General features: G+C 40.9%; 3 protein-coding genes across 6 annotated transcripts in view; 2 read left to right on the top strand and 1 right to left on the bottom strand.

Annotated features, from left to right (window-relative positions):
* Nucleotides 1-25815, top strand: part of tedc2 (tubulin epsilon and delta complex 2) — a 278694-nt gene that overhangs the window by 251263 nt on the left and 1616 nt on the right. Inside the window, exons 2-8 of the mRNA XM_082529354.1 lie at nucleotides 20828-20966; nucleotides 23756-23814; nucleotides 23950-24544; nucleotides 24644-24700; nucleotides 24802-24880; nucleotides 25051-25189; nucleotides 25484-25579. Coding sequence (XP_082385480.1) covers nucleotides 20863-20966; nucleotides 23756-23814; nucleotides 23950-24544; nucleotides 24644-24700; nucleotides 24802-24880; nucleotides 25051-25189; nucleotides 25484-25579 — 1129 coding nt within the window. The 5' untranslated portion in view covers nucleotides 20828-20862. The remainder of the gene's footprint in view (nucleotides 1-20827; nucleotides 20967-23755; nucleotides 23815-23949; nucleotides 24545-24643; nucleotides 24701-24801; nucleotides 24881-25050; nucleotides 25190-25483; nucleotides 25580-25815) is intronic.
* dnaja3a (DnaJ heat shock protein family (Hsp40) member A3a) lies at nucleotides 66-5155 on the top strand. Of its 2 annotated transcripts, XM_082530277.1 has the most exons (12): nucleotides 66-337; nucleotides 1357-1499; nucleotides 1586-1669; nucleotides 1773-1979; nucleotides 2118-2270; nucleotides 2353-2500; nucleotides 3109-3173; nucleotides 3289-3417; nucleotides 3509-3624; nucleotides 3708-3805; nucleotides 3963-4095; nucleotides 4352-5155. In XM_082530277.1, exons 1-11 carry the CDS (start codon nucleotides 94-96, stop codon nucleotides 4079-4081), a joined length of 1506 nt encoding a protein of 501 aa, XP_082386403.1. In that variant the 5' UTR covers nucleotides 66-93; the 3' UTR covers nucleotides 4082-4095; nucleotides 4352-5155. The 2 variants fall into 2 exon arrangements, with proteins under 2 accessions (XP_082386403.1, XP_082386404.1); XM_082530278.1 differs by lacking the exon at nucleotides 3963-4095 and having other exon boundaries at nucleotides 70-337.
* hmox2b (heme oxygenase 2b) lies at nucleotides 7034-12272 on the bottom strand. Of its 3 annotated transcripts, none has more exons than XM_082531170.1 (7): nucleotides 12228-12272; nucleotides 11490-11639; nucleotides 10193-10308; nucleotides 9965-10082; nucleotides 9274-9765; nucleotides 8869-8992; nucleotides 7034-8780 (listed from the first exon to the last, which is right to left on the bottom strand). In XM_082531170.1, the coding sequence occupies exons 3-7, from the start codon at nucleotides 10258-10260 to the stop codon at nucleotides 8653-8655; spliced, it is 930 nt and encodes a 309-aa protein (XP_082387296.1). In that variant the 5' UTR covers nucleotides 10261-10308; nucleotides 11490-11639; nucleotides 12228-12272; the 3' UTR covers nucleotides 7034-8652. The 3 variants fall into 3 exon arrangements, with proteins under 3 accessions (XP_082387296.1, XP_082387295.1, XP_082387297.1); XM_082531169.1 differs by having other exon boundaries at nucleotides 12186-12266; XM_082531171.1 differs by lacking the exon at nucleotides 12228-12272 and adding an exon at nucleotides 11824-12179.

The raw sequence follows: 25815 nt of genomic DNA, 5'->3' as shown, positions 1-25815 counted from the left end.
CAAAGCTCATATTTTCTTGAGAGAGTGACATCTCGGATTAAACAGAATATCTTTGGGGGGGGGTTAGTGGGAGACGCCCACTGTTTCCCGAACATGCGCAGAGCGTCTGGAGCGGCGGCCAGTGTAGCAATGATGGCGTCCTCGGCTGCTCGTTGCTCCTCACGTTGGATTACAGTCGCCGTGTCTTCAGGACAGCGGAGAGCTGTCAGTGCTATTGTGTGCTCTGGGCATGGAGAAGTCCGGAGTTTCTCTACACTGCGGGCCGAAAAACTGTGGCGCGATGGGAGCCTGGTGTGTGGCGGAGTGGGGAAAGCGGTGACATTGAGAGGGCTGTCAGGTAAGAGCTGTGTTAGCCATATGGTAGTAGCCTTAGCTAGGCTAGGCTAGGCTAGGCTATTCTAGGCTATTCTAGGCTAATTGTTTTGAAGTTCACTCGAATGACGCAGGGTAAGACAGCTAAATAAAAGTGCCCTCATGACGGTTCAAGCAAACACTGAAGAAAAGACGAGCTTGGAGACCGGCGCATTTTTATGATGCACTCTCAAAGTTGATCAAATGTGATGCAGTCAGTCTTGCATACTTTGCAGCCATTAAGTTCAGTTTGCAGGAGACCGATGCCGGTGTTACATTTTGCTGTCAGACTGTAGATTTTGGCCTGGTCAGTAACTTAACACTAACATTAGACCTGTCAGTTTGACTAATTCACATGCTCCACATTTGGAGGGGGCTTTAGGGATCTGTGTTGTTTCTAGAATCTTCTGTCAGTTAGGGTTAGTCTAAGGATGCTTTCCATTCATGTCTTTTAGCATTATTTGTCACCTACACTCGCTAACTAACCGCAGAAAACAATGTTAAACACACTAATTAGTGACACAGTTACACAAACACCTACAGAAATATCCACAGCTTACTTACATTTTTATTCCACATCTTATTTTTCAAGAATTGTGTTATTGGAATAATCCCACAGAGGAAACCATCTAACATGATCCACAATACTTCTTGTACAGTGGATTTGTGGACAGATGAGCCACAACTTTAACTTTTTAGTTAAAAATGCACCACTGCATTTGGAGAGACATCTCATTTATCCATACATACCTCTTAGGATCACAGTGGGGCTACAGCCTATCCCAGCTGATATAGGCTACACCCTGGACAGATTGTCAGTCCATCACAGAGCTAACCGAGAGACAAACAACCACACATTCTCAGATCCACACTCTAGTGTTATTTGGTTGTAGATGCATCCAAGTTTTACATTAAAGCTGTCCTCCATCTGGCGTCTTTTTACTTGTCTGCATTTCTCTTTAAATGTCTTGAAACTGTACTCACACCTTTCACCCTGCTGAACAGTTCCAGGCCTCAAACCACCAAACGCTGTCTACACTCAGTCCTTTCACACAAGTGCCCCTGCCAGCAGCAAACAGGACTTTTACCAGGTTCTTGGGGTACCTCGCACAGCAACGCAGAAGGAGATCAAGAAAGCCTACTACCAGGTCTGTTCCTGCCTGAGATGCAGCTTGAACTGAGCACAGTAGTGTTTGCAGTAGCTGACGGTGTGTTCATGTTTGCTGTCCCTCAGATGGCTAAAAAGTATCACCCTGACACCAACAAAGATGACCCACAAGCCAAGGAAAAATTTGCTCAGCTGGCTGAAGCTTATGAGGTTTGGTTTTGGGCATTAATTCTACTCTAGATTTGCTTTGCCCATTGAAACCTATGAAACATCTCCAGGTTTTACCATTATTACCTTACTTTGTTCTTCATAGGTTCTTAGTGATGAAGTGAAGAGGAAGCAGTATGATACATATGGCACAGCGGGCTTTGATGCAGGTCAGGCGGGTAGAGGACAGCATTACTGGAGTGGACATGCCAGCAATGTGGATCCAGAGGAGCTCTTCCGCAAAATCTTTGGAGAATTCTCTGGAGGCCGCGGCTTTGGAGACTTCGGCGCCATATTTGATCAGCCACAGGAGGTTAGAGGGATATTGTGAAATAGGGTGAAGTGAAGACGAGCGATTCCTTAGCTGATTCTAATTGAAACAGTTTATTTTATCAATCAGAATGTCCTCTTCTTACATGTTTTATTTGTTTGTTTTGCCTCCCTCTCATAGTACATTATGGAGCTGACATTTACTCAGGCAGCAAAGGGAGTCAACAAAGAGATGTCAGTTAACATCGAAACAGCCTGCCAGCGCTGTGATGGTAAAGGCCACGAGCCAGGCACTAAGGTGCAACACTGCCACAACTGCAATGGTTCTGGCATGGTAAGAGCTCCAACAATCATCTCGTTTCTATCTCTTTTTTTTTTCCAAGTGTGTTATTAAACATTAATTTTCCCCGCTATAGGAAACAGTAAATACTGGCCCATTTGTGATGCGTTCCACATGTCGGCGCTGCGGTGGCAAAGGCACGGTCATTTCCACCCCCTGCAACTCTTGTCGTGGCACGGGACAAACCAAACAGAAGAAGACGGTGATGGTTCCTGTGCCTGCAGGTCAGTCACACTCAAGTCTGTTTATCTGACTACTGTTTACACGCTGCAAATACCTCAAGGATATGTTTGCATTCATTTTTAATGAGCAGGACCATGTGCCAAAGCAAGCTTTGCTATAGGCTGTTTCACAAAGTTATTGAAACATTGCCTAAAAGGGCAGCTTCACTGATGAACATTGAGTAAAAGATAGTTTAATCACTCAGAATTTGAAAGAATGCAAAGATAAAATTACTCTTAACTAGTTAAATACATAATGTGACTCGAGTAATGTAATCAGGGTTATTTTGGCTCCTTTTTTGTCCGTATAGTTATGCATATTAAATTGAAAATGGTCTTGTGCCAGAAAGTTAATTAGCTCTGTCCTAAATGTATAATTAAATAGTTGTGGACTGGAGGATAGTTTATCTCTGTATTGAGGTGTTTAGTCTAGAAAAACAAAATAGACATTTAATCTTAAAAATTTAAAGTATAAATGTAAGCGACATCTCCTCCTTGTACCTTTTAAAGCCTGCTGGTGTTGATCTTAATGGGATTATTCTTTGAGATGGATCGTTCCACTGTTCAAGTTAAAAGTCGTTTTAATTGATACTACATATTATGCCCTGCAGGAGTGGAGGATGGTCAGACCGTGAGAATGCCGGTTGGAAAGAAGGAGATCTTCATCACATTTAAGGTGGGTATTTGTTGCGCATCAGTTGCTGCTATTTAATGCTAATCTCATAGCCAGACCTTCCAGAAGGGTTTCCTTCTGAGCCTCTTTAATGGGATTGCCGTGTGATTGTGACCAGGTCCAAAAAAGTCCCATATTCAGGAGGGACGGCGCAGACATCCACTCTGACCTTTACGTATCCGTAGCGCAAGCCATCCTGGGCGGCACAGCGAGAACACAGGGCCTATATGAAACTCTGAATTTATCTGTAAGTAGAAAGTCTTGTTACCCGAATAACAACAACTTTGGGCAACATTTCAAACACATTCAGTGTAACAATTGACTGGATTTGTCTTTAGATCCCTGCAGGCATCCAGACAGACCAGAGGATCCGCCTGTCAGGGAAGGGAATTGCTCGAGTCAGTGGCTATGGCTTTGGAGATCACTACATCCACGTCAAAATTAAAATACCCAAGTAAGACTGCACTGACATCCTTGCAGTGTAATTTAAAAATGTATTAAATCACAATAAAGCTAAAACCTTGTTTTCCTGTATAGGAATCTCACAGATAGGCAAAGAGCTCTGTTGATGAGCTACGCTGAGGATGAGACGGACATAGAGGGGACAGTAAATGGTGTCACTGCCACCACCACAGGTACACAGCTTCATCTGGTTTCCTGCTTTTTTCATTACCTACTTCTACCTTCTTCTGTGGTTTTTGCTGTGTACTTCTGGTCCACTGAAATAAGATTGAGAAAGGAATTTCTGCCTAGTTGATAAACCTGGCTGATGGAGTATCAATCTCTGTCCAGGTGGGGGCAGCAGTGGTAGGCGGTCTGAGGCAGGGCAAAGAAAACATGACAACAAGGCAGAGTTGAATCAACAAGTTGGCTTCTTCTCCAAATTAAGGAAATTATTTAGTTCGTCCTGACAGCCACAAACCAGGTAGGACTGGTTACTGATTTATGTTCATCTCTCACTGAACCTTTTCTCGTGCTGTTGTTCACAAACAGTAAACTTTTTTAATATACTTTTTTAATACTTTGTTATCTGGTTTGTGGCTGTCGCATAAGAACACAGTGCATTTAGCCAGTTTAGGGATGTATCAGGTGTCTGCTCCTTATCTTTTCAATTTGGCTGTTTTTCTTGTTGTCTTAAGTTCTTTTTTTTTTCTTTTCTTTTTTTTTGCTTCCTTTTCAAGGTAAAAGATCTTCCATGAACTGAGAGCCTCCATCAGTGTGTCAGAAGACAAGTAGGAGGACAACGGAAAGAGGAATACTGGGATTTGGACAACTGTAGTTCTGGATGGAGTATTACAGACCTACCTACCCAGCCCTGTATCAAAAACCAAGAGGATTATGCACTTTGTACCTCTGCCAAAGTGGATCCTGGAACAAGAGACCTCTGTCGAGCATCCATAGAAGCAATGGTGATAGCAAACACTTGTAATTTCTTATGTCAATGTTAGTTTTCTATTCTTTATCAGAAGAGAAACATAACGGTGATAACAGCATCCACATGCGCACAAATAAGTTATTGTATCCACAAAGACTTCAGGTGCAGTCTAAAGTTTTATTCAGGGTTAAACAATCCTGTTATTAATCTTTCAGTTCTGTATGCATCAGTTGTGTTTTCATGCTTGGGCTTCTCCGCTTCCTCAGCGCTGCCAGTCCTGGCAGGATAAACATCAAAATAAAGTTTGCTGTGGTGGGCTGGAGGTGTGTCAACAGTGGAAAGTAAAAGTCTTAGAATTATCATAGAAGATCGAACTGAACTGTTCAAACTGTGAAAACTGATTTATTCTGATCTGTCATGTTGCATTATGAGAGAGAAATTGATTTTAATCCTCAACCACAGTCCACATGTACATAAACAGCTGTAGAGCATACATTAATGCATCAATGTGCTATATAGAAGAGATACTGTACAGCTCTAATAAAGCTAGGGCCCAGAAAAAAAAACTTTTATGTAAAGTACAGAAAAAATAAAGTTCACAATGCTTTGACTCTGTCTGCACCTTAATGTTTAACATGTCTTTGTATATGCACTGATCGTTTCATTAGGTACACCCGTAAACAGAGATGCATTACAGCGCTACTGCTCCGGCACTTTTACATTTTCACTTTTTGTTGACATTGTCATCTTTTTATTGTGTGGAGGGCATTTGTCAGAGGCAAGATTTAGAAAAGTCAGCACAGGTATTAACAGCTGTACTACATAGCTGTAAGAAATAATTGGTAAAAACTTTAGATAATATTATAACCTAACAGAAACTAAAACTAAAGAGAGTTCCTCTGTTTTTCAAGTTCATTTTTTCCCCCGAAAGTAGTTTTTATATTGTTTTTCAGATCTAGTTTTAATTTTGCCTCATACCCCCTCAGGGATGGAATTTGTGTGATTCTCAAGCTCTGGTCCTCTACAGGCAGATGAAAGGCTTTGTGGTGTTGATTTTAGGGTTGACAAATCTTCTATAATAACCCTGTGAAATTGCAAATATTTCATCAAATCACAAGAGGTGGTTTCTGTCCAAGGCAACAATCTCTATCCTTCATTGATAATACTGTATGGTTCAAAAACATAAAGACAACAGCAGGGTACCAAAACACTATTACTGCTGGAGAAACACACACACACACACTTTAAGCAGGATGAGAAAGAAGATCCTGCAGAGCCTGGGTTCCATGGCGATGAAGGATTTAGCGCGTGTAATCAGCCAAAACTATAGAAATTATTCGCTTTTTTCTGACTCTTTATACCCTTTTTTAGTCTTATGTATGAGTAATGATGAGCTCATTCACTTTGTTTTATATGTGTAAATGAGTAAACTCATTCCCACACAAAGTGTCTACATTACCCTGTGCAACAAAAAGGTGATGAGCGAAAATAAAGGAGCATCTCTCAAAGGCTACGTTCACACTGCAGGTGTTAATGCTCAATTCCGATTTTTTGATCAAATCCGATGTTTTTGTCTGCTTGTTCACACTACAAATAAAATGTGCCAGCAAACGTGCTCTAGTGTGAACGCTCAAAGCGGCCCGCATGCGCAAAAGAACATGTCACACATAACGCGCTCTGTTTAGACCCACAGCAAACAATATTGTTTGATTGATGGCCCTTAAAATAAAGACTTCGGACTTCGTTTCCCAATTTTTGCTTTAAGTTATTTTGTTATTTACATAATAATGTAGATAACCTAATAATTATCCTTATTGCTGTTTTAGAGAGGAGCGGTGCTTCAAAGGATAGTTGCAGATTTCTGTCAGAATCTACAGATTATACAGTACAAATAAAACGTTCACGTTTCTCCAACGTTGTCTTCCCAACAGTTTCACTGACATCTACGCTGGATGGCCAGGAAGCGTTTGCGATGTCTTCTCCGGCGCTGATAATTGGCGTGTGTCTTGTGTCAGTGATGTAAAAGACGGATTTAATGCGACATGACCGTTCAAACAGCAGTCGCTTTCTAAAACATCGGATATGTATCGAATTCAGTACCACATACAAAAGTGACCCATCGGATTTGAAAATATCGGATTTGTGCCGTTCACACTGTCATACCATGATCGGATATGGGTCGCATAGTGTCAAAAAAATCGGATTTGATGCGCTTTCGCCTGCAGTGTGAACGTAGCCAAAGGTGTGCCAACATTAAACTTTAATTCAAAATCCAAAGAGGCAAGCATACCCTCCATCTGTTTTCTCTCGTTTTGTGGAGTGGTGGAGGACAGCACTATGAGTAACATAACCTGGCACCTACAATTCATCTGTTATTAGACCTTTAGGTGACAATGAATGTATACAACAAATCCATCTCATGTTTTACCCAAAATCGTATAATTACTGTAGCTGTATGATAGAAAAGGCAAACAAACAAAGGAGCAACTACGAGTCAAAAAGAATGTTTTATTTCTTCATGAAAACAAAACATGTCTTTTTTCATTACTGAAAGCATAACATACAGTTTTTCCCCACTCTCATACAAAGAGATTACTCTAGCCAGTTACTAGTAAAGCTCCAGTTAGATACAGATAAGGATTAAGAGCAGAGTCAATGAAAATGCAAGAAAATCAGAAATACATATGACTCAGGCAATCACTCCACGTTTAATCTATGATAATAGGTCCAAAACTACTGAATCATTTTGACACTAGCATTATAAAATGGTATTACGTGGAAACTACAGGAGCGTATCAGCCTATCCCTGTATTTGTCCTCCATATATGATGCATAAAGCCATCTGTCATCAAAAAATACTGCACATCCACTTATGTGCAGTATTTTTTGTTTTTTTGGTTCTCTGTGCCTCAAGTGCTTTAAGTTAAAAAATACCGTTACTGTGTTAGGATAAAGATTATACTTCAACCACAAAATACATACAGTACACACTTCTCTGTGCTTAAAAAAACAAAATAAAACTCAATATAGGTGATCATCCCACTTCGTACATTCACAATGCATACTGATGCATCCAGAACGAATGGACACATAAATAAGTGCTGAGCTGCTGAAGGTATTCTCACACAAATTCATCTCATGAAAGAATGTGGATGAAGCGTCATTAGTACAAAAATACAATCTTCCTCTTAAAACAGCCGCACGCACCTCTGTCCTAATATAGGCTCCCGTTTGCCAGTAAAGCTGAATTATTACAGTGAATTATTCATATTGGATAGTTAAGCTCTGCAATCAAACTAACAGGCAGGTTTGTTTGGTTTTGTTGAACAAATACAAGGTGCACTGTCACATAATTCTGAAAACAGAGAAATTATACAATTGAACATGCACCAGGAGAGATTAAAATATCCTGTATATGTTATTAGTATGTGAAGACTGATTATTAATCAAGCTTTTAACTGCTATCGCCCGTCTCAAAAAACAAACCGTTTGGAAATATTTGAAGCTGAAGCTTAATGGATTAATGAAATTTGGGTTTTCCCATTAACTTTGCAACTGAATTACTGTGCAGAAATAAAGATAATTATATACGAGGAGTCAAAGTTTACACTTCCAAATAATCTTCTTACTAAAGGCTTCAGTAGAAATCTAAAGTGCACAGCGAACTTTACTAATCACACAATTAACTCACTCTATGTTCAATTTATTATTAAGGAATAAATACTAAACAGCCAGATACAGTTGTGGAACGAAATGTCACTTCAGTAAGAAAATAGGAGATCTACATGAGGTCTCGAGATACGACCAAATGCAACTGGAAGGACACAGATTGGAGGGATAATGCAGGAGGAGGTAGAGAATTTAAAAGATGAATAAATCTAGCGTGATGGATGGAATTATATTGGTCCTATAGATCATTTTGCTTGAATTTAACTGTTCCATATTTTTGTAAGCTTACATTATTATGCAATATGTAACAATAAATAAACTTGGACCACAAGCTATGACACGGTCCACATCTCGTGGAAAGATCTCAGTGTCCTTTACTGTCCTTCCTGTTACAGTCCTCTTTTCACACAGCAGCAGAGTGGCAGACGGAGCGACAGATCACATCAGATACCACGCAACCAGTCCAGCCAAGGCAGCAAACCAAGTAGCAAACAGGACCTGTCCTGTCGGGTGTCTGAGAGCAGCCATGGCCAGCTGACGGACGTATGCTGTTCCACCTGATGCCGCTGTGACACAAAGGAGGTCCGGACAAAAGCTTAGTTAGTGACAAGAAACGGTATCACTTACATATATTTACAAAGGCAGTACACTTACCCATTTTGGCATTGTAGTAGGGACATTTGCTGATGTCTCCACCCATTGCTCCATGAACGGGCATGCCAGCATCTAAAACATCCTCCTGGATGGTTTTGCCGATCTCTTCTAACTCCTCAAACACCTGCCAGAACGATCGTGAAGCATGTGAGGTTGAAATATAAAGTCTACAATTTGTTGTTGGATAACACAGATAGATGAAACATCTATGAGTAATTCAAATACTTGGAAAAAGCAAAACTCATAAGGTTGATGGCTGGAGCCCCGATTTATTACACTACTGAAACAGAAGAACCTTGCACGTCCACCACCAACGGTGCTTGAATGCGTTTGTGTATAAACAGGTGAACTGGAGACACACTTGTTCAACAACTGAGGTTTAAGACTTAAGGCTTGGCCTCTCACCTCAATGTTGAACAGAAAAGCCTTCACAGCCTCATCCACCAGTCTCGTCTTTGTTTCCATGTCCAGTTCCAGCTCATTCATCCGACTTCGATACAGCTGCTTGAATGCTTTGGCGCTATGGATGGCATCGAACTGGTAAAACTCTAAGCCCTCTCCTGTGGGCGGCAGCTTCAAGGCTCTCTGTGCCACCTTCTTCAGCACCTGCCCACCAGATAGGTCCCCCATGTAGCGAGTGTAGGCATGTGCAACCAGCAAAACTGGGTCCTCCTGCCCTACTTGATGGATGCGGTCCACATATTGTTGGGTGGCCTTTGAGCAGCTTGCGTGGCTCTTCCATTCTGGACCGTAAAAGTATTCGAGGTCACGGGCCAGAGCTTCGTGGCGATGCAGCTCAGCGGGAAAATAAAGAGGAGCAAAATAGGGGTGATCCTTGTTTCTTTCAATCTCCTCCTCCAGGGCCGTGTATGTGTAGTAAAGCGCCACCGCACCAAGCTGAGGGAAACAAACATGAAAAGTTGGTGTAAAAGCCACTTTTTCTGCCCTTCTTCAAACACAAGCGTAACATGAGCTGTCTGCTTTGTGTTCTTGTTTCCACCAGTTTTCTATAACACATTTATTTGCAGGCTTTGCTTTGTGAAGTAGTCTTCTATATAAAAAAAGGACATCGTCTACCTTTTTTCTTGACACTCACCTTGAAGAGCTCTTTGCGGATGCGACCCCTGAGGAAATCTTTCACAAACTGAGTGTTCTCAGCCTTTTCATGAATCTGCTTGGTCCCTGCTGCCAGCATCTCAGACAGATCCTCTGGCCTGGAGAAAGAAAGGAAGTTTGGTTTGTTGCGTATGTGGCAAAACTGAAGCAGGATTATTCATTTCAAATCTTATTAACACAGATACTATGTTACTGGAAGCAGCTTTACCTGAGGGTCTTTTCTTTCTGCTCATACACAGGCCCTGCACCATTGGACACATTCCCTGTTGTCTCCATCTTCTCCAGTGACTTATTGATATGATGTTTCCTGACACCTACTTAACCCTAAAAATCAGAACAAAGCATTTAACAAGCAGTATAGTCACATTAAAAAGTATTATCACGCTCCATAATTTTTAATCTATATGCTGTCAAGGTAGAGTGCTGCCGTACAGCTGCATTGCTCACTGCAGCACTCGAGATCCAAACAAAATTAATAGCGTACAAGAGCTAAAAGGACATTCAGAAACACATCCACTACCAAGAAAAATGTTCTGTCTCACTATCCTGAATAAAAATGTCAAGCACTGTCTCTTAACAAAGCAACTTCAAATCAAACCTGGTAGTTTCTGTACCTTCCTCCTGACAGATGATTTTTTTCCTTTTGTCATCTATCTCACAATATTAAAGAAAAAACAAAATTAAAAAAGGAGGGAGAGCAAGTAATCTACTAATCAGAGGGTTGGTGGTTTGATCCCTGGCTGCTCCAGTATTAATGCCAAGTATCGTCAGGGAAGATACTAACCCCAAGTTTCTCGTTTAAATATGCATGAATGTTAGACAGAAAGCACTTCAGTAGAAAAAGCATAGAAAAAAGTGCCTGTATGAACAGGTGATTGAGGCAAGTTGTATAAAGTGCTTTGAGTGCTCAGGTAGAATAGAAAAGCGCTGTACATCCATTTGCTATTTACCATCTTGGGAGCAGAACGACATTTTTTCCATATGGATCTTTACATGACAACTGACATAACCAAATTTAAGAACATTTCCCAGCCTGACCACCTCTGACTGCCCTGAAGCTAGAGAACTACTTACACTATGTCATTCTAATTTATAGGCCAAATATCTGCTACTGTGACTTCAGGAATAAATAATTTCAAAAGTTCAAGTCTATCATCACTGGAAGTTTTTCAAGGAAATTGGAGATCATCAGGCTGGATGCTCTGGGTCAGTTGACATAGAATGAGACCAATACATTACGCTATTAAAAACAGTTTACCTAGATTAGTGGTTAAGAGTCCACAAAACCTAACTTACCATAAAGTGTGTAATAATAATAAGTGTGTAATAATAATAATAAGTTTGTAATAATAATAATAAGTTTGTAATAATCATATCAGATCCATAATCATAAAGCTAAGTCTGTTTATGGTGTTTGACTTACTGTCAAATACTACCGACACCAAAACATAAATATCCCTTGGATATTTAGACGTACATTAAATAACAGCAGAATTAACTCTTACCCAAGATGACACAGAGGTTAATCAGCAAACGAGTGAAGCTAATAACCTCTTCACAGTGGCTGTCGTCCCTGAGTTAATGATGATGGAGGTCAAAGAAATAAAGCCTTTTGCCACTTAAATCCAGCGGCTTTAAGCCTCTGACCTGATTTACTGTAAGACAAAAAAAAAGAAAAGAAAGATAAGACAGGGTCAGAGTGAAAACTGATACAGTACAGACGGGCAAGTGCTGGCTTGGTTTACAGAGATAAGCAGCATCCAGGCAGGTGTGACCTAAATCAATGCAGCCAAACAAAAAGCAGCTCAAACAACACAGCACAGGCCTTCTGGCATTTACCGGGAGACTCCAAGCATAACTCGCACAATGAGCAAGCAAGTGCCATACGAGGAGAGCCTCGTAAGTGATTTAAATCAGCTGAATCCCTCCAATCACAGACCATGTTGTAAAACCACCTTTTATCATCACACGAAGGTTAAACCCGAGAGTTCGTCCTCTAGCTTCCCACAGTGGGAGCATCACTTTAACAACCACAGCTAACTTTACTGAACAACGCTAGCCAAGTTAGCTGTAAGCTAGCTAACATAACATTTCCACAAAACACGCTTAAGATTTGAGAAATCAGCGGTTTGCCACACACCAGGGGCCCACGTCTCTGTTCGTAAAATGTAATAATGCTAAATTACAATGCCACAACAAACCTTCTCTGCACCGTGATAAGCTACCTACAGCTACAAAATTACCGTGCGGAGGTCCAGAGCGAAACTACGTTTAACTCCGCCCCTTCGATGATCACACGATACTCTACAGGATGCTCTAAGATTTGTAGTTCTCGCACAGGACTACAGAAAAAAAAACTATCCAGAAAAAATTCCGTATCTTCATAGTATTAGGCTTTTCGTCACAGCGAAAAGGCTACTGAAAAAACTATTAAAATTGGCTATAATAAAAGATGTAGCCGAATAATGAAGAATTTCAACTAAATCATAGATTTCAAATAGCTAGTCCCGTCGAACTATCTGTTTATTACTCCAATAATTGAGAAATTCATGTAACTATGGAGAAAAGGGCAGTAGTATGTCACAATAGGGACAATAAGATAGGATAAACTTTATCCCAAACAAACACAGAATACAAGCTTAACAAAACAGACTATGACATGACCAAACAATAACTAACCTGGAATGAAAATAAATACTTTTAAAAAAGTGAACTGAAATAGAAATCCATCCATCCATTTGCTTTCTTCAACTTATCCACTTCAGGTGCATTGAGGGCTGGGGACTATCCAAGAGCCAGGGTACATTCAGGACAGGTTGTCAGTCTGATGTAGGTGGGAAAAAAGCATGAAATAATAATGTACAGCTAAGTAAAACATGTCAAAGAGAAGAATTTAAACTAGCTTACTGACTGTAGTAAAGCAGCATAGCAAAAACCAGAGGACATACAGTGGGTAAGTGTAAGAGTGTAAGGTGTTTTGAGAGCACAGTCTTGAAATAAACTGTTAGCATGAGGTGATGCCTTGCCAGACAGATGTGTAAACTGTAGAGAGCTATTGCGTGAGGTATGAAAGATTTACTGTCAGAGCTGAATCAGTCTGTTAGACAAGTGCTCTGCTGCTGTCCAGTAAATGATGCAGAAAGTGGTCAGGATAACAACAAATCCCAGAGCCAGCCTGATCATCCTGTAGGTGTCACCAGGATAGAAAATCTCCAAAACTTTCCTGCAAATGTTGAAGATATAGATTCATCAGAAGGCAATCTCCAGCACCTGGCAAAATCAATGTTCATACTATTCCTCAAGGAAATTTTTCATGGTAATGAATACCAAACATGCTGGTTTGCATGTCATTTAACATTAGGGATAATCTTTTCTACTGCTAGATATAGTATGAGACACATCATAAGTCCTAAATTACAGAAATTGGAACCTAGAGAGAAAACCAAGACCAAATCAAAAGGCTACAAGAGAATAACCACAAGATGGCCTTCATACCAAATAAATGCAATGGTTTGTCAACAATTACTGCTGTTACTGTTCCTTTGGGAATGAATAAAAGATAAAGTAGTCCAAGTTTTAATGGATGCTCATTTTAATACATTTTAAATTGCAACACCAGTTGCAAATCAGGACGTGATTTTAGTAAAACCATCTGTAGCTCTCTATCAGGCCATAATGAAGTAATTGCAAGTTACATAACCTGATAAAACCATCACTGGGTTTGACAGCAATTATCCTTGTAATGGCATTGTTTATGGCAGTGTTTTTAAATCATCTCATCAGCTGGTGTTCAGTGATGTGCCCATTTTACCCAAGCTGTTCTCTAGTTTCACAGGACTTGCTGCACAATATCCACTAATCTGACGTGGGAACAATTCAATGTTCTTCCTTATTGGCGCTTCAGGTGATGCACCTATGAATTCAAGGCTTTTGAATAAAACACTGGCCTCATACACTGGTAAAATCATAATGGTTTTCTGTGAGGGTACAACAGCTTGTCCCAAACACATTTGTTCCATAGATGAAGTTTAACATGAGGGCCTCACCCTCTTCCCCCTCTTCAATCTGTGACTGACTGGATCATGACAGTCAGTAACAGATCCAAGTGTGATAATTACGTTTTGGGTGTTTCTGTGCATAGATGTTTCGTGTATACTCATCATGCATATGTAAATTCAAATTCAAATTCAAATTTTATTTGTCACGTACACAGTCATACACAGTACGATATGTAGTGAAATGCTTGGACAACTGCTCGTGACCTAAAGAGAACAAAAAAGGAAAAGGCTATGAATAAGATAGGAAATAAATATGAAAAATTAAAAAGGGTAAATTTAACTAGGAAGGAATAAAATATAAATTAAGGTTAAAAATGAAATAACTGTACAACACAAATTAGAATGAAGGGTAAATTTAACTGGGAAGAATAAGATAAAATATATAAATTAGAGTTGAAAATAAAATAACTGTACAACAAAATACACAATACACAATATAGAACTATATAAGAATGTATGAAGAAATCTAAATATAAATAAATATATACACAATAACAGCAGCTGTACAAGTATTAACCGGAAATGAAGAATATAGTGACCAGTGTTGTGCAAAACCAAAGTCCAGAAAGTCCAGTGTGTGTGTAAGAACCATATGTGTGGGTCAGTACTGTGTGGTGGTGTGATTGAGAGACCGTATCGCCTGCGGGAAGAAGCTCCTCCTCAGTCTCTCTGTGTTGGTCTTCAGGGAGCGGAATCGCTTTCCTGACCTCAACAGAGAGAACAGTCTGTTGTTGGGATGGCTGAGGTCCTTCACGATCTTCCTGGCCTTGGTCCAGCACCGCCTGCTGTAGATTGAGTGCAGGTCAGGGAGCTCGGAGCGGATGGTGCGCTCAGCTGACCGCACAACCCTCTGTAGAGCTCGTCTGTCCTGCATGGTGCTGTTCCCGAACCAGGTTAAGATGTTTCCCGTCAGGATGCTCTCTATGGTGCACGAGTAAAAGTTCCTGAGCACCTTGGAGGGCAGTTGGAAGTCTCTCAAGCGTCTGAGGTGGTAGAGACGCTGTCGGGCCTTTTTCACCACGGTGTTGATGTGACAGGACCATGACAGGTCCTGCGTGATGTGAACTCCGAGGTATTTGAAGCTGTCCACTCTCTCCACTGGGCACTCGTTGATGACGGGGGTCTGGTAGTTCCTCTCCTGCTTAGTGCTGAAGTCCACTATCAGCTCCTTTGTCTTACTGACGTTTAGAAGGAGGTTGTTCCTCTGGCACCAGTTCTCCAGATTCCTAATCTCCTTCAGGTAGGCCGTCTCGTTGTTATCAGAGATCAGGCCCACCACGACGGTGTCGTCAGCAAACTTGATGATGGTGGTGGAGCTGGTAGTGGCCACACAGTCATATGTGTACAAAGAGTACAGCAGGGGGCTCAGAACACACCCCTGGGGGGCTCCAGTGCTGAGAGTGGTGGAGGCTGAGACATGTCCGCCCATCCTTACTGCCTGTGGTCTGCCAGTTAGGAAGTTGGAGATCCACTGACACATAGATGAGCTGAGTCCCAGATGCTCCAGCTTGGTGGTGAGTGTGGAGGGAATTATGGTGTTAAATGCAGAGCTGTAGTCTATGAAGAGCATTTTAACATAATTCCCCCTTCTAGTGTCCAAGTGAGTGAGTGATGTGTGGAGGAGATGAGAGATGGCATCGTCTGTGGAACGATTTGGACGGTAAGCGAACTGTAGTGGGTCCAGTGTGTCTGGTAGTGAAGAAATGATGAAGTCTCTGACCAGGCGTTCAAAGCACTTCATCACTACTGAGGTGAGGGCTACAGGGCGATAGTCGTTGAGAGAAGCAGGGTGGGGTTTCTTCGGGACAGGAACAATGATGGACTCTTTGAAGCATGTGGGGATCACCGACTGAGATAAAGAGATGTTGAATATCTCAGTGAACACAGGAGCTAGCTGGTATGCGCAGTCTCTTAGGATACGACCTGGGATGCCGTCTGGTCCTGCTGCTTTCCTGGTGTTCACTCTCTTGAAGGCTCTCCTTACTTCATGCTCGGAGATGACGAGCACGTTTCCGGTGCTAGCAGTATCTTCCTGTCTGCAGCCGTTAGCGCCAACACTAGCATTGTTGGAGACCTTAGCTGCAGCCTCGAAGCGAGCATAGAAAGTGTTCAGCTCGTCTGCCAGAGTCACGGCCGCGTTCGTCATACCGGTTGTTGGTGCTTTATAGTCCGTTATTGTCCTTAGTCCCCGCCACAGGCTCCTAGAGTCACTCTGTTGGAGTTGTGACTCTAGTTTCCTCCCGTAGCGCTGCTTCGCCTCTTTCACCGCCCTCCGCACGTTATATGACGCGGCTTTGTATGGGTCCATGTCCCCCGTCATGAGTCCCGTGTTGTAGGCAGCGGTGCGGGATCTCAGAGCGTCGCGGATGGTTTTATCCACCCACGGCTTCTGGTTGGGAAACGTTGTGATAGTCTTTGTCTCCACGGTATCATCCGCTAGTTTCCCGATGAATCCCACAACCGCTTCCGTAAACACGTTGACGTCATCGTCGGAGCTGTTTCTGAACATGCCCCAGTCTGCGTCATCGAGTGCGTCCTGTAACGCGGCCACCGATTGATCCGTCCAGCGCGCGACCTTCCTCTGAACCGGAACTTCCTGTTTCAGCCTTTGTTTGTATTTTGGCATGAGGAAGATGGCGGCGTGATCAGATTTGCCAAACGGGGGGCGGGATTGTGCCTTGTAGCCGTCCTTGACCGTAGTGTAGCAGTGGTCCAGTGTACAAAGTGACTGTTAATGTTGCCTGGAAGATTGATCCATTAGTAAAGGGCTAAAAGCCCACTTGCATGTTGTAGCTGTGAGGGCACGTACGTGTGTGTGTGCTTTTGTCCAAATGTGATTGTCAGAGCCTAATATTAGTCTGGCAAGCCGGCTGCATTGTCAGATGTGTGGCTGGCAGGGGGGCAGTTGAGTGCCTCTCCCCCTCATTCTGCTGCTGAGCCACAGGAGCCTGGTGGGGAGGATAACAAGATGATTCATTTCCCTGCAATGGGGCCACAAAGCTGTTGCCATTAGTGAAATTGCTTTGGGAAGTGCTTTTGAGCTACTGATACCGTTCAGAGCGGGGGGGGGATCAGTTTAAAAGAAGAAATGTTAGCTTTAAAGCTGATTTTTCCACACAAACCATAACATTTCTTTGCACTGACAGCTTGATAAGTCTCTCAGCCTGTTTCACGGCTACTTAGTTTTGTTTGCTACTCTGCTTTCCTGTGCATTCCCTTTGTGGTTGAGATATAGCACGCAGTCCATTTTACCCTACCACTATCTGACATGGTACCTGCTGGGATCTGATTTTTATTTATTTATTTTTTAAAAATATGTTTATTAAGATTTTTGATATAAAGAAAACAAAACAAAACAGACAACACAACAGCAAGGGCAAAAAAAAAAAGGCAAAAAATCACACTGCATCAACAAAGATCCTACTTCAACACTGGCAAGATACAAAAATGAAATGCTAGGGTGGTAGACTGAATTATCGATCAAAGAGGAATTTGTTTTAATGCATGATCTAAAAATGGCTGCCACACATTAAAAAACTTACTAAGTTTGTCCTAAAAATGGCAACAATACAGAAAAATGAAACATTACATCTGCATTGCTTCACATGTCAATGACATACGTGGGGGAAAAATAAGTAAAAATGGCCTTCTTTGATGAGGACGTACTTTGTCAGTTATCATTAGGTTTTCTTAGTTCCTTCCCTGCATTAACGAGGCAAACTGCCTGTTAATGAAGAGAAGTGTGAAGCCCCTTAATTTGGGATCAGTATAGAAAAAGAATAACACAACTGTTGGGATTTAAATGAGCATGACTTAATCGGAAAGTGAAATGTCATGCTGGGAACATCAAGCGCAGGCTTTTAAAAGCAAGAAAAACAATGTGGTGCGCACCAAGAAGACATGTCAATCAAATCAAAAGAAAAAGCCCATTCCTTTCACTCATTAGGACCTCTATTAAAAAGTTTAACTTACAAACTAATGAGCGTCTTTTTAAAGTTCAATTAAATTCACTGAGTTTCCTCAGTCAGTAAAGTGGCAACAATAACTGTCAAACAAGGGGAATAAATGAATTTAAAGTAGTGTCTATTCCTGGAAGTTTCTCTTCATTTTTCTATTGCTGGGGATATTGTATTGGTGCAGCTGCTCACCAGCCCCTTCACTAGGTACGTCTTCCTAGTACCAGGTTAGACCTTCTTTTAGCCTTAAGAACCTTAATTATACCTTAATTCTTTAAGTCATAGATTCATCATGGTGCTGGAAACATTCCTCAGAGACTTTTGTTTATGTTGACATGATAGCATCAGATTGCTGCAGATTGATTGGCTGCCCATCTGTGATGTGAATAGAGCCGCATCCCAGAGGTGCCCTATTGGACTAAGATTTGGTGACCGTGGGTAGCTTTTTAAGACAAAGACCTCCCTGTCATGGTCAACAAACCAGCTTGAGATGATTCGAGCTTTATTACTTGGTGCATTATCCTGCTGGGAGCAACCATCAGAGGATGGCGGCCATAAATGGATGCCACAGAAGGTTCAGTTGGTACTAAAGGGCTCAGACTTCCTGAAATCAAAACCACTGAAGGAGCTGAAATTGAAATGGCCACAAAAGTATTTAGGCATCATTATAGGTCAGAATGTATCATTTAAAGGTCACATCTTTAAATGTTTGTCACTCCACTTGAGGAAACACTTCGTATATGCAACGTTTTTGTTCCTTTATTGGATTATGAATTTATGTGGCCAGTACCTAAAGAGGTTGGATACCATCTACCATTGTGCTGTATGTTTTACTGCAGGCCATGAAAATCTGGCACATCAAAGTTCTCTGTATACTGGTGCTAAATAGGTATCTCTGTATGTCTGGAGACTTCCTCATTAGTTGGTTTTTGTATATAACTTTTTGCTTGGGCTAATGCCTTGTTATTTGTGAATATTTATGTGTGCAAAAAATACAAGTAGTACAGTATATGTTCTCACAATATTTTAAATGTTTGCCCCAAGAGTCAGAGCAGGAAAACGTTTGGAATAATCTTCACTTGGACCTGAAATTTCCAGAACTGGTTACAGTGGGGGAGTTTAAGTCCATTTAAAAGGAGTGAGAAAGTAGCTCTTTTGGTCAGTGTGACTGTTTTTGATGTTGCTCTTGATGTGTTATTGCATATGACTTACATATTTGTGTCCACTTGTACTGAATGTCAGTTTCATTTCCTTCTTACTTATTATATTATTTTGTGTTATGTTCTCATTTCTAATCGCACTCTTGGCCATGACTCTCTTGAAAGAGATTTTTAATGAGACTTTCAATGAGTCCCACAGCATTAAACCACCACCACAAGCATCCACTGATACAATATTTCTACCTAATAAAGTGGCAAAAGATTGTGTATTATAGACTAACAAAAATTAAACAAGTAATGACATTCATGCCCTTACAACAGAACGCGCAATACTGCAAACCTGGTAAATATAAATGAAATCCACCAAAGCTTGATAAACGTTTTATGAGAGGAATTATTGGCTCCAACAACATCTGATTGTGCTTAATGTCTCAGTTCTCATATGTGTATTTTTACTTCATAAGCAGCAAATTATCCAACAGTTACTCATAATCTGCCTCTGTTTACACCTGCTTTCCAGACATTTCTCATGAGGCTCACTCAGACTGACAGCTGTAAGTGTAAGCAGGTAACTTGGGAATGTTACTGGAACGTTTAATGGTTGTGGTTATCAGAAATAATCAGCAGTGTTCTTCATTTTTGAAACTTTCATATATTATGACATGTTTATGAGTCAACTGTATGAGTACCAAATGAGAAATTAAGACTGGGTGAGTACTGTTGAATAGAAACGTGGTAATAAAGAATTCAATAATCTAATCCGGTCGTTCAGTCTGACGTCACTAGCCGTGTCTGGACCTAAACTCCGCTGCAGGTCCAAACATCACTATGGCATTACTGAGAGTTGAAAAACTGTCTAAAGTCTTTCATCTTTAATAAAATGATCAGCGTTCTGCTTTACCAGGTGTAACAATTGAGTTTAACATCCAGGCATCCATGAAAACGGAATTTATGACATTTAACGGAGTTAGAAGTTAGCAGGGAGTTAGCTCGCTAGCTTCTATCTAAATACAATATAGCATGTCCTGACTGCGGGGTTTTGGAAACAAATTGATTAAATGATTAGTGGTAATAAAAGCCGAGGGAGGTCAACAGTGATCACTGACTGTCTTAGAGCTTTTTGAGATTAAATAGAAGAAAATACAAAACATTAAACATGTTAACAACACAAAAGCCATATTAAACAGACTACTTTAGGCCCGGAAGTAGGAGTCGTCACGTCATCACTTAACAACCGGATAGGCAGTATAGATGACAACAGCGTCCCTGGTAACCATCACACTTCTCGCGAGAAGTAGCGAGTCCGTTGTTTCTACGAATGCTCAAAGTTTCTTTTTCTGCCTGACAGGTTTATATATATATATATATATATATATATATATATATAAACTTTAGCTATTCACCTAAAGTCACTTAGGTTTCATCGCATTGATTACCTACTGAATATTTACTAATCGGTGACCTTCTTTAGTCAGAGGGGGAGAAATGTGACTTCCGCATCCGTCGGGTTCGAGCGTTTCGCGGGTCTGTACAAAAAAGCTTTCATTATAAAGAGGATCTAACAACGACGTATTCTGCACTTTTTGACCAAGTCTTACTGTTTCTAATAAGTCATTAATCAGTGTTAAACAAGTACGTGAACGTTTTGTTTTTCGTGTTGTCGTGGCAGAGAAGGTCACCACCGCTATACACCCAGACACGATCATGTCGCTGCTGTGCGCAGTCGAGGAAGCTGTCAGGTCATGCAAAGTGGAACAAGCTAAGGTTAATCACCGCATTCAACTCTACAGAGAATTATTAAAGAGCCTGTAAGTACACGCTTGACTTTTTCCCCCCAAGCTGTTTTCTTCTTATAACAAATTTAAAAACAAATCCAATTTCTGCGATGTCTGAAGTTTGTATCCTGGATTTTTGACTCTCTATAAACATTTATGAAAAATCCTCTTAAGTTACATAGGTCCAAAGTATTGTGATGTTTGTGTGCCACTTGTAGTAATCTGTAGGGGAATCCTTCGGTAGTTGAGTGACTCTTTACGTAGGCTATATACAGATCTGGTTAACCATCCGGCGCTGTGGCTTAGTTGGTTAAAGCGCCTGTCTAGTAAACAGGAGATCCTGGGTTCGAATCCCAGCAGTGCCTTTTGCTACACGAGACGGCTGTGTGTGTGTATTAGCTACTCTACATTATCTCAAAATGTGTGTTGGTTGATTTTTCTTTAGTTTTGTTGGACTATTCAAGAACACTAAATGAGTTCATGACTTATTTACTGTTGTAAATGAGCTTATATGACACCTGCCCCTGATACAACAACGCATATCAAATCAACTACATAGTTAAACTCATTTCATTCAGAATAACGACAAAATAAATATTAAGTAATGAGATAAGAAATAAGAAACAATAAACAATTTATGTCAATTCCATCTACAAATGAGCTGTAAGCATCTGAAGCATCTCTGCACTAAACCTTTATGACAATACAGGATAACTATGCTATTTCTGTACAATGGTTTCAGTGAGTGTCACATCTTAATTTATATATGTTTAAAAATATACCCATAACAGCTACACAACATTTTATACTGGTCCTAATCTTTTGTTTTTAAAAATATCATTTAATCTTAATCGGTGTATGTCATCTTTCATTTTAAACAGCATCTGGATATCAAGCGGTAATTGTTGATTGTTTGCTTTGAATTATATAGCCAAACTTCAGTAACCATACAGGGAGTGCAGAATTATTAGGCAAATGAGTATTTTGTCCACATCATCCTCTTCATGCATGTTGCCTTACTCCAAGCTGTATAGGCTCGAAAGCCTACTACCAATTAAGCATATTAGGTGATGTGCAACTCTGTAATGAGAAGGGGTGTGGTCTAATGACATCAACACCCTATATCAGGTGTGCATAATTATTAGGCAACGTCCTTTCCTTTGGCAAAATGGGTCAAAAGAAGGACTTGACAGGCTCAGAAAAGTCAAAAATAGTGAGATATCTTGCAGATGGATGCAGCAGTCTCAAAATTGCAAAGCTTCTGAAGCGTGATCATCGAACAATCAAGCGTTTCATTCAAAATAGTCAACAGGGTCGCAAGAAGCGTGTGGAAAAACCAAGGCGCAAAATAACTGCCCATGAACTGAGAAAAGTCAAGCGTGCAGCTGCCAAGATGCCACTTGCCACCAGTTTGGCCATATTTCAGAGATGCAACATTACTGGAATGCCCAAAAGCACAAGGTGTGCAATACTCAGAGACATGGCCAAGGTAAGAAAGGCTGAAAGACGACCACCACTGAACAAGACACACAAGCTGAAACGTCAAGACTGGGCCAAGAAATATCTCAAGACTGATTTCTCTAAGGTTTTGTGGACTGATGACATGAGAGTGAGTCTTGATGGGCCCGTGGCTGGATTGGTAAAGGGCAGAGAGCTCCAGTCCGACTCAGACGCCAGCAAGGTGGAGGTGGAGTACTGGTTTGGGCTGGTATCATCAAAGATGAGCTTGTGGGGCCTTTTCGGGTTGAGGATGGAGTCAAGCTCAACTCCCAGTCCTACTGCCAGTTTCTGGAAGACACCTTCTTCAAGCAGTGGTACAGGAAGAAGTCTGCATCCTTCAAGAAAAACATGATTTTCATGCAGGACAATGCTCCATCACACGTGTCCAAGTACTCCACAGCGTGGCTGGCAAGAAAGGGTATACAAGAAGAAAAACTAATGACATGGCCTCCTTGTTCACCTGATCTGAACCCCATTGAGAACCTGTGGTCCATCATCAAATGTGAGATTTACAAGGAGGGAAAACAGTACACCTCTCTGAACAGTGTCTGGGAGGCTGTGGTTGCTGCTGCACGCAATGTTGATGGTGAACAGATCAAAACACTGACAGAATCCATGGATGGCAGGCTTTTGAGTGTCCTTGCAAAGAAAGGTGGCTATATTGGTCGCTGATTTGTTTTTCTTTTGTTTTTGAATGTCAGAAATGTATATTTGTGAATGTGGAGATGTTATATTGGTTTCACTGGTAAAAATAAATAATTGAAATGGGTATATATTTGTTTTTTGTTAAGTTGCCTAATAATTATGCACAGTAATAGTCACCTGCACACACAGATATCCCCCTAAAATAGCTCAAACTACAAACAAACTAAAAACTACTTCCAAAAACATTCAGCTTTGATATTAATGAGTTTTTTGGGTTCATTGAGAACATGGTTGTTGTTCAATAATAAAATTATTCCTCAAAAATACAACTTGCCTAATAATTCTGCACTCCCTGTAAAACCTCTTTAATTTTGTGCACTATTACACTAGATTCTGAGAGTTGCACATACCTAGATACACTAGGACTTCTATTTTTTTAACAGTGTGTTTCATCATTAAGCAGTTATGTCTGCCAGAGATCACCAATGCAATATACTGTATGAATGAAGCATCCATTCTGACTGCCAGCGGCCTTTCTGCAAATGAGATGACATTTAAAAATGGCAGTGGCTGATGCTCATCTGTTGTGTCACATCATTTTTGTCCTGGAATGTTTAAAGACTTTAAAACTTTTATTTTAATTTTAGTGTGTGTTCACATGAAGTATTTTCCCACAGAACACCCCAACCCGAGGTGAGCTTTGAGGAAACAGAATTGGCAGGTGCTGCTCCTACAGGTAGTTAAAAAATAGCTTTTATTTGTCTGTCAAGGTGCTGATAGTTAAAACAAAATAGCCTATTCGTTTATTTACATTTCTTTTCTCTTGCCAAGTAGTAACCACATATTTGCATGTTGCTATTTTCATAAACAGGTGTCTCCCCATGTGATAAGGAAGACATAGAACTGCTTGAGAAGGCTCTAGAGAAAGCCCTCCGTGTGCGCACCAGCTCAGAACCTTCTAAAAAAGAATCCAAAATACCCAAACCTGGAAAGGAAACGGGGACTTTAGGTGCTAGGCCTGTGGATATCACACATTCATCTGCAGCATCTAGAGGAAGCCAAAGAACGATAAGGTCATCCACTAAATCTGCCAGCCTTGACAGAAAAGGGTACGGACGGCCTGGATTATCAGTATGCTCCTCACTAGCCTCGGGACCTTTAGCTAGCACCGACCCCGGACAGACCAAAAGAACAGATAATAGAAACACGATCCAAAACCATCCTGCCTCATCAGCTGGCGCTTTGCATCACCAGGCTTCTAGGAAACTGCAGCAGGCTGTCATGCCGTCTGTCTCTCCTGATCACATCACAAGCTTGCTCTCTAAAAACAAGACTATCAGAAGCAATATGTTGAGTGGTGATGACCTGAGGAAAGCTGCACCTGTCGCTGCAAATTCTTCAAATAACGTAGTGTCCTCTTCACAAACAAATGAGCCAGGAGCATGCAGTTTCCCTCAACAGAATGGGCATGTTTTTTAGAATTACACTATGAAAATAACCATGCTTTGTAAAAAACAAAAACATGTTCTGTAATATTATAATCATTCTGTTTGACTTTGCTTCAGCAGGATATTTTCTGAGCAAACAACAAAATGGAAATCTTTAAAGAGCAAGCAGAGCAGGTGCCTACAATGCATTGTAATGCAAAAAAATATAAAAACAAAATTCCTCCTTGTACATTTTTCCTTTATTCACAAAGTTTCCTTCTGTACATTATCTTCAGACTGTGGGATAAAGCCGTTGCCCTACAGACGAACCCTGGGCCTGGGAAGAGTCACTTCATGGAGAGAATGAGAGCTACGGTAAAATGGATCAGCTGGGGTCAGCCATGATGTCATGTTAAACTGGAATTTATGCTCTAATTTAGAAAACCAGCCAAGTGTATTAATGAGAAATTCTAGCTAATATACATTAATTTCTCTAAACAACCCCTGTGTTTCATTGTACACCATTTTTCCTTTGCTTTGTTTAGTTTCCCAGGAATTGGCCATTTGGCAGCCCGTATGAGACCAGGGCTCTGCTGGACAGTTTGATTCACCAAGCTCAAGACTTGAAACAGCTCTGCGGGGAGCCTCTAACCAAACAGATGCCAGAGATAACATTAAGACTGGGTAATAGAGAAGCTTTTATGTGAATTCGGGAGAAATGAAAGGGACTGATTCCATAAGTCAGTGGGTGACAAAATAACAATGTGGGAGTTGGCAGGAAGTGACTGTGCGAGCTATTTCGACTGATACAAATCAAGACTTTCCTTTGCCAGGAACCATCAGGAAGTTGACGTTTTTCTATAACTGTAACAACTTTCATGCGCTAAGAGTGACTGTAAACACACTTTTAATGCAACTCCACTTGCTTCTCAGTAAGCTTCTATTATAACTCTCTTTTTTTAATGTGCTTTCTTACAGTTAGTACAGGCGACAAGTATGATTCCTGTATGTCGCTGGAAAGGCTGCAGCTCACAGCAGCTGAGCTCAAGAATTTTGCAGATCAAGTGAAACAAGGTAAGAATCCTGTTTGTACGCAGCATAATAAACATCATAAACCTTTCTGTAAAATAATTGTTTCTCCAGCATTAATTGCAGATCATTGATCTTTGTTTGTAGACAGGTGGTCATTAGCTGGAAGACACCTTATCAAAAATATTTATTCCTTTGCACTGACTTTCCTAAAGGAGATGCTGGTGGAGACATCATGACATGGTTTTTGGCTGTGTTTAACCAGTGTTACATACATTTTG

This window comes from Aulonocara stuartgranti (genome assembly GCF_965226115.1).
Source record: "Aulonocara stuartgranti genome assembly, chromosome: 4".
In the NCBI taxonomy this organism is placed as follows: Eukaryota; Metazoa; Chordata; class Actinopteri; order Cichliformes; family Cichlidae; genus Aulonocara; species Aulonocara stuartgranti.
This window is presented reverse-complemented; position numbering and strand designations above follow the sequence as displayed.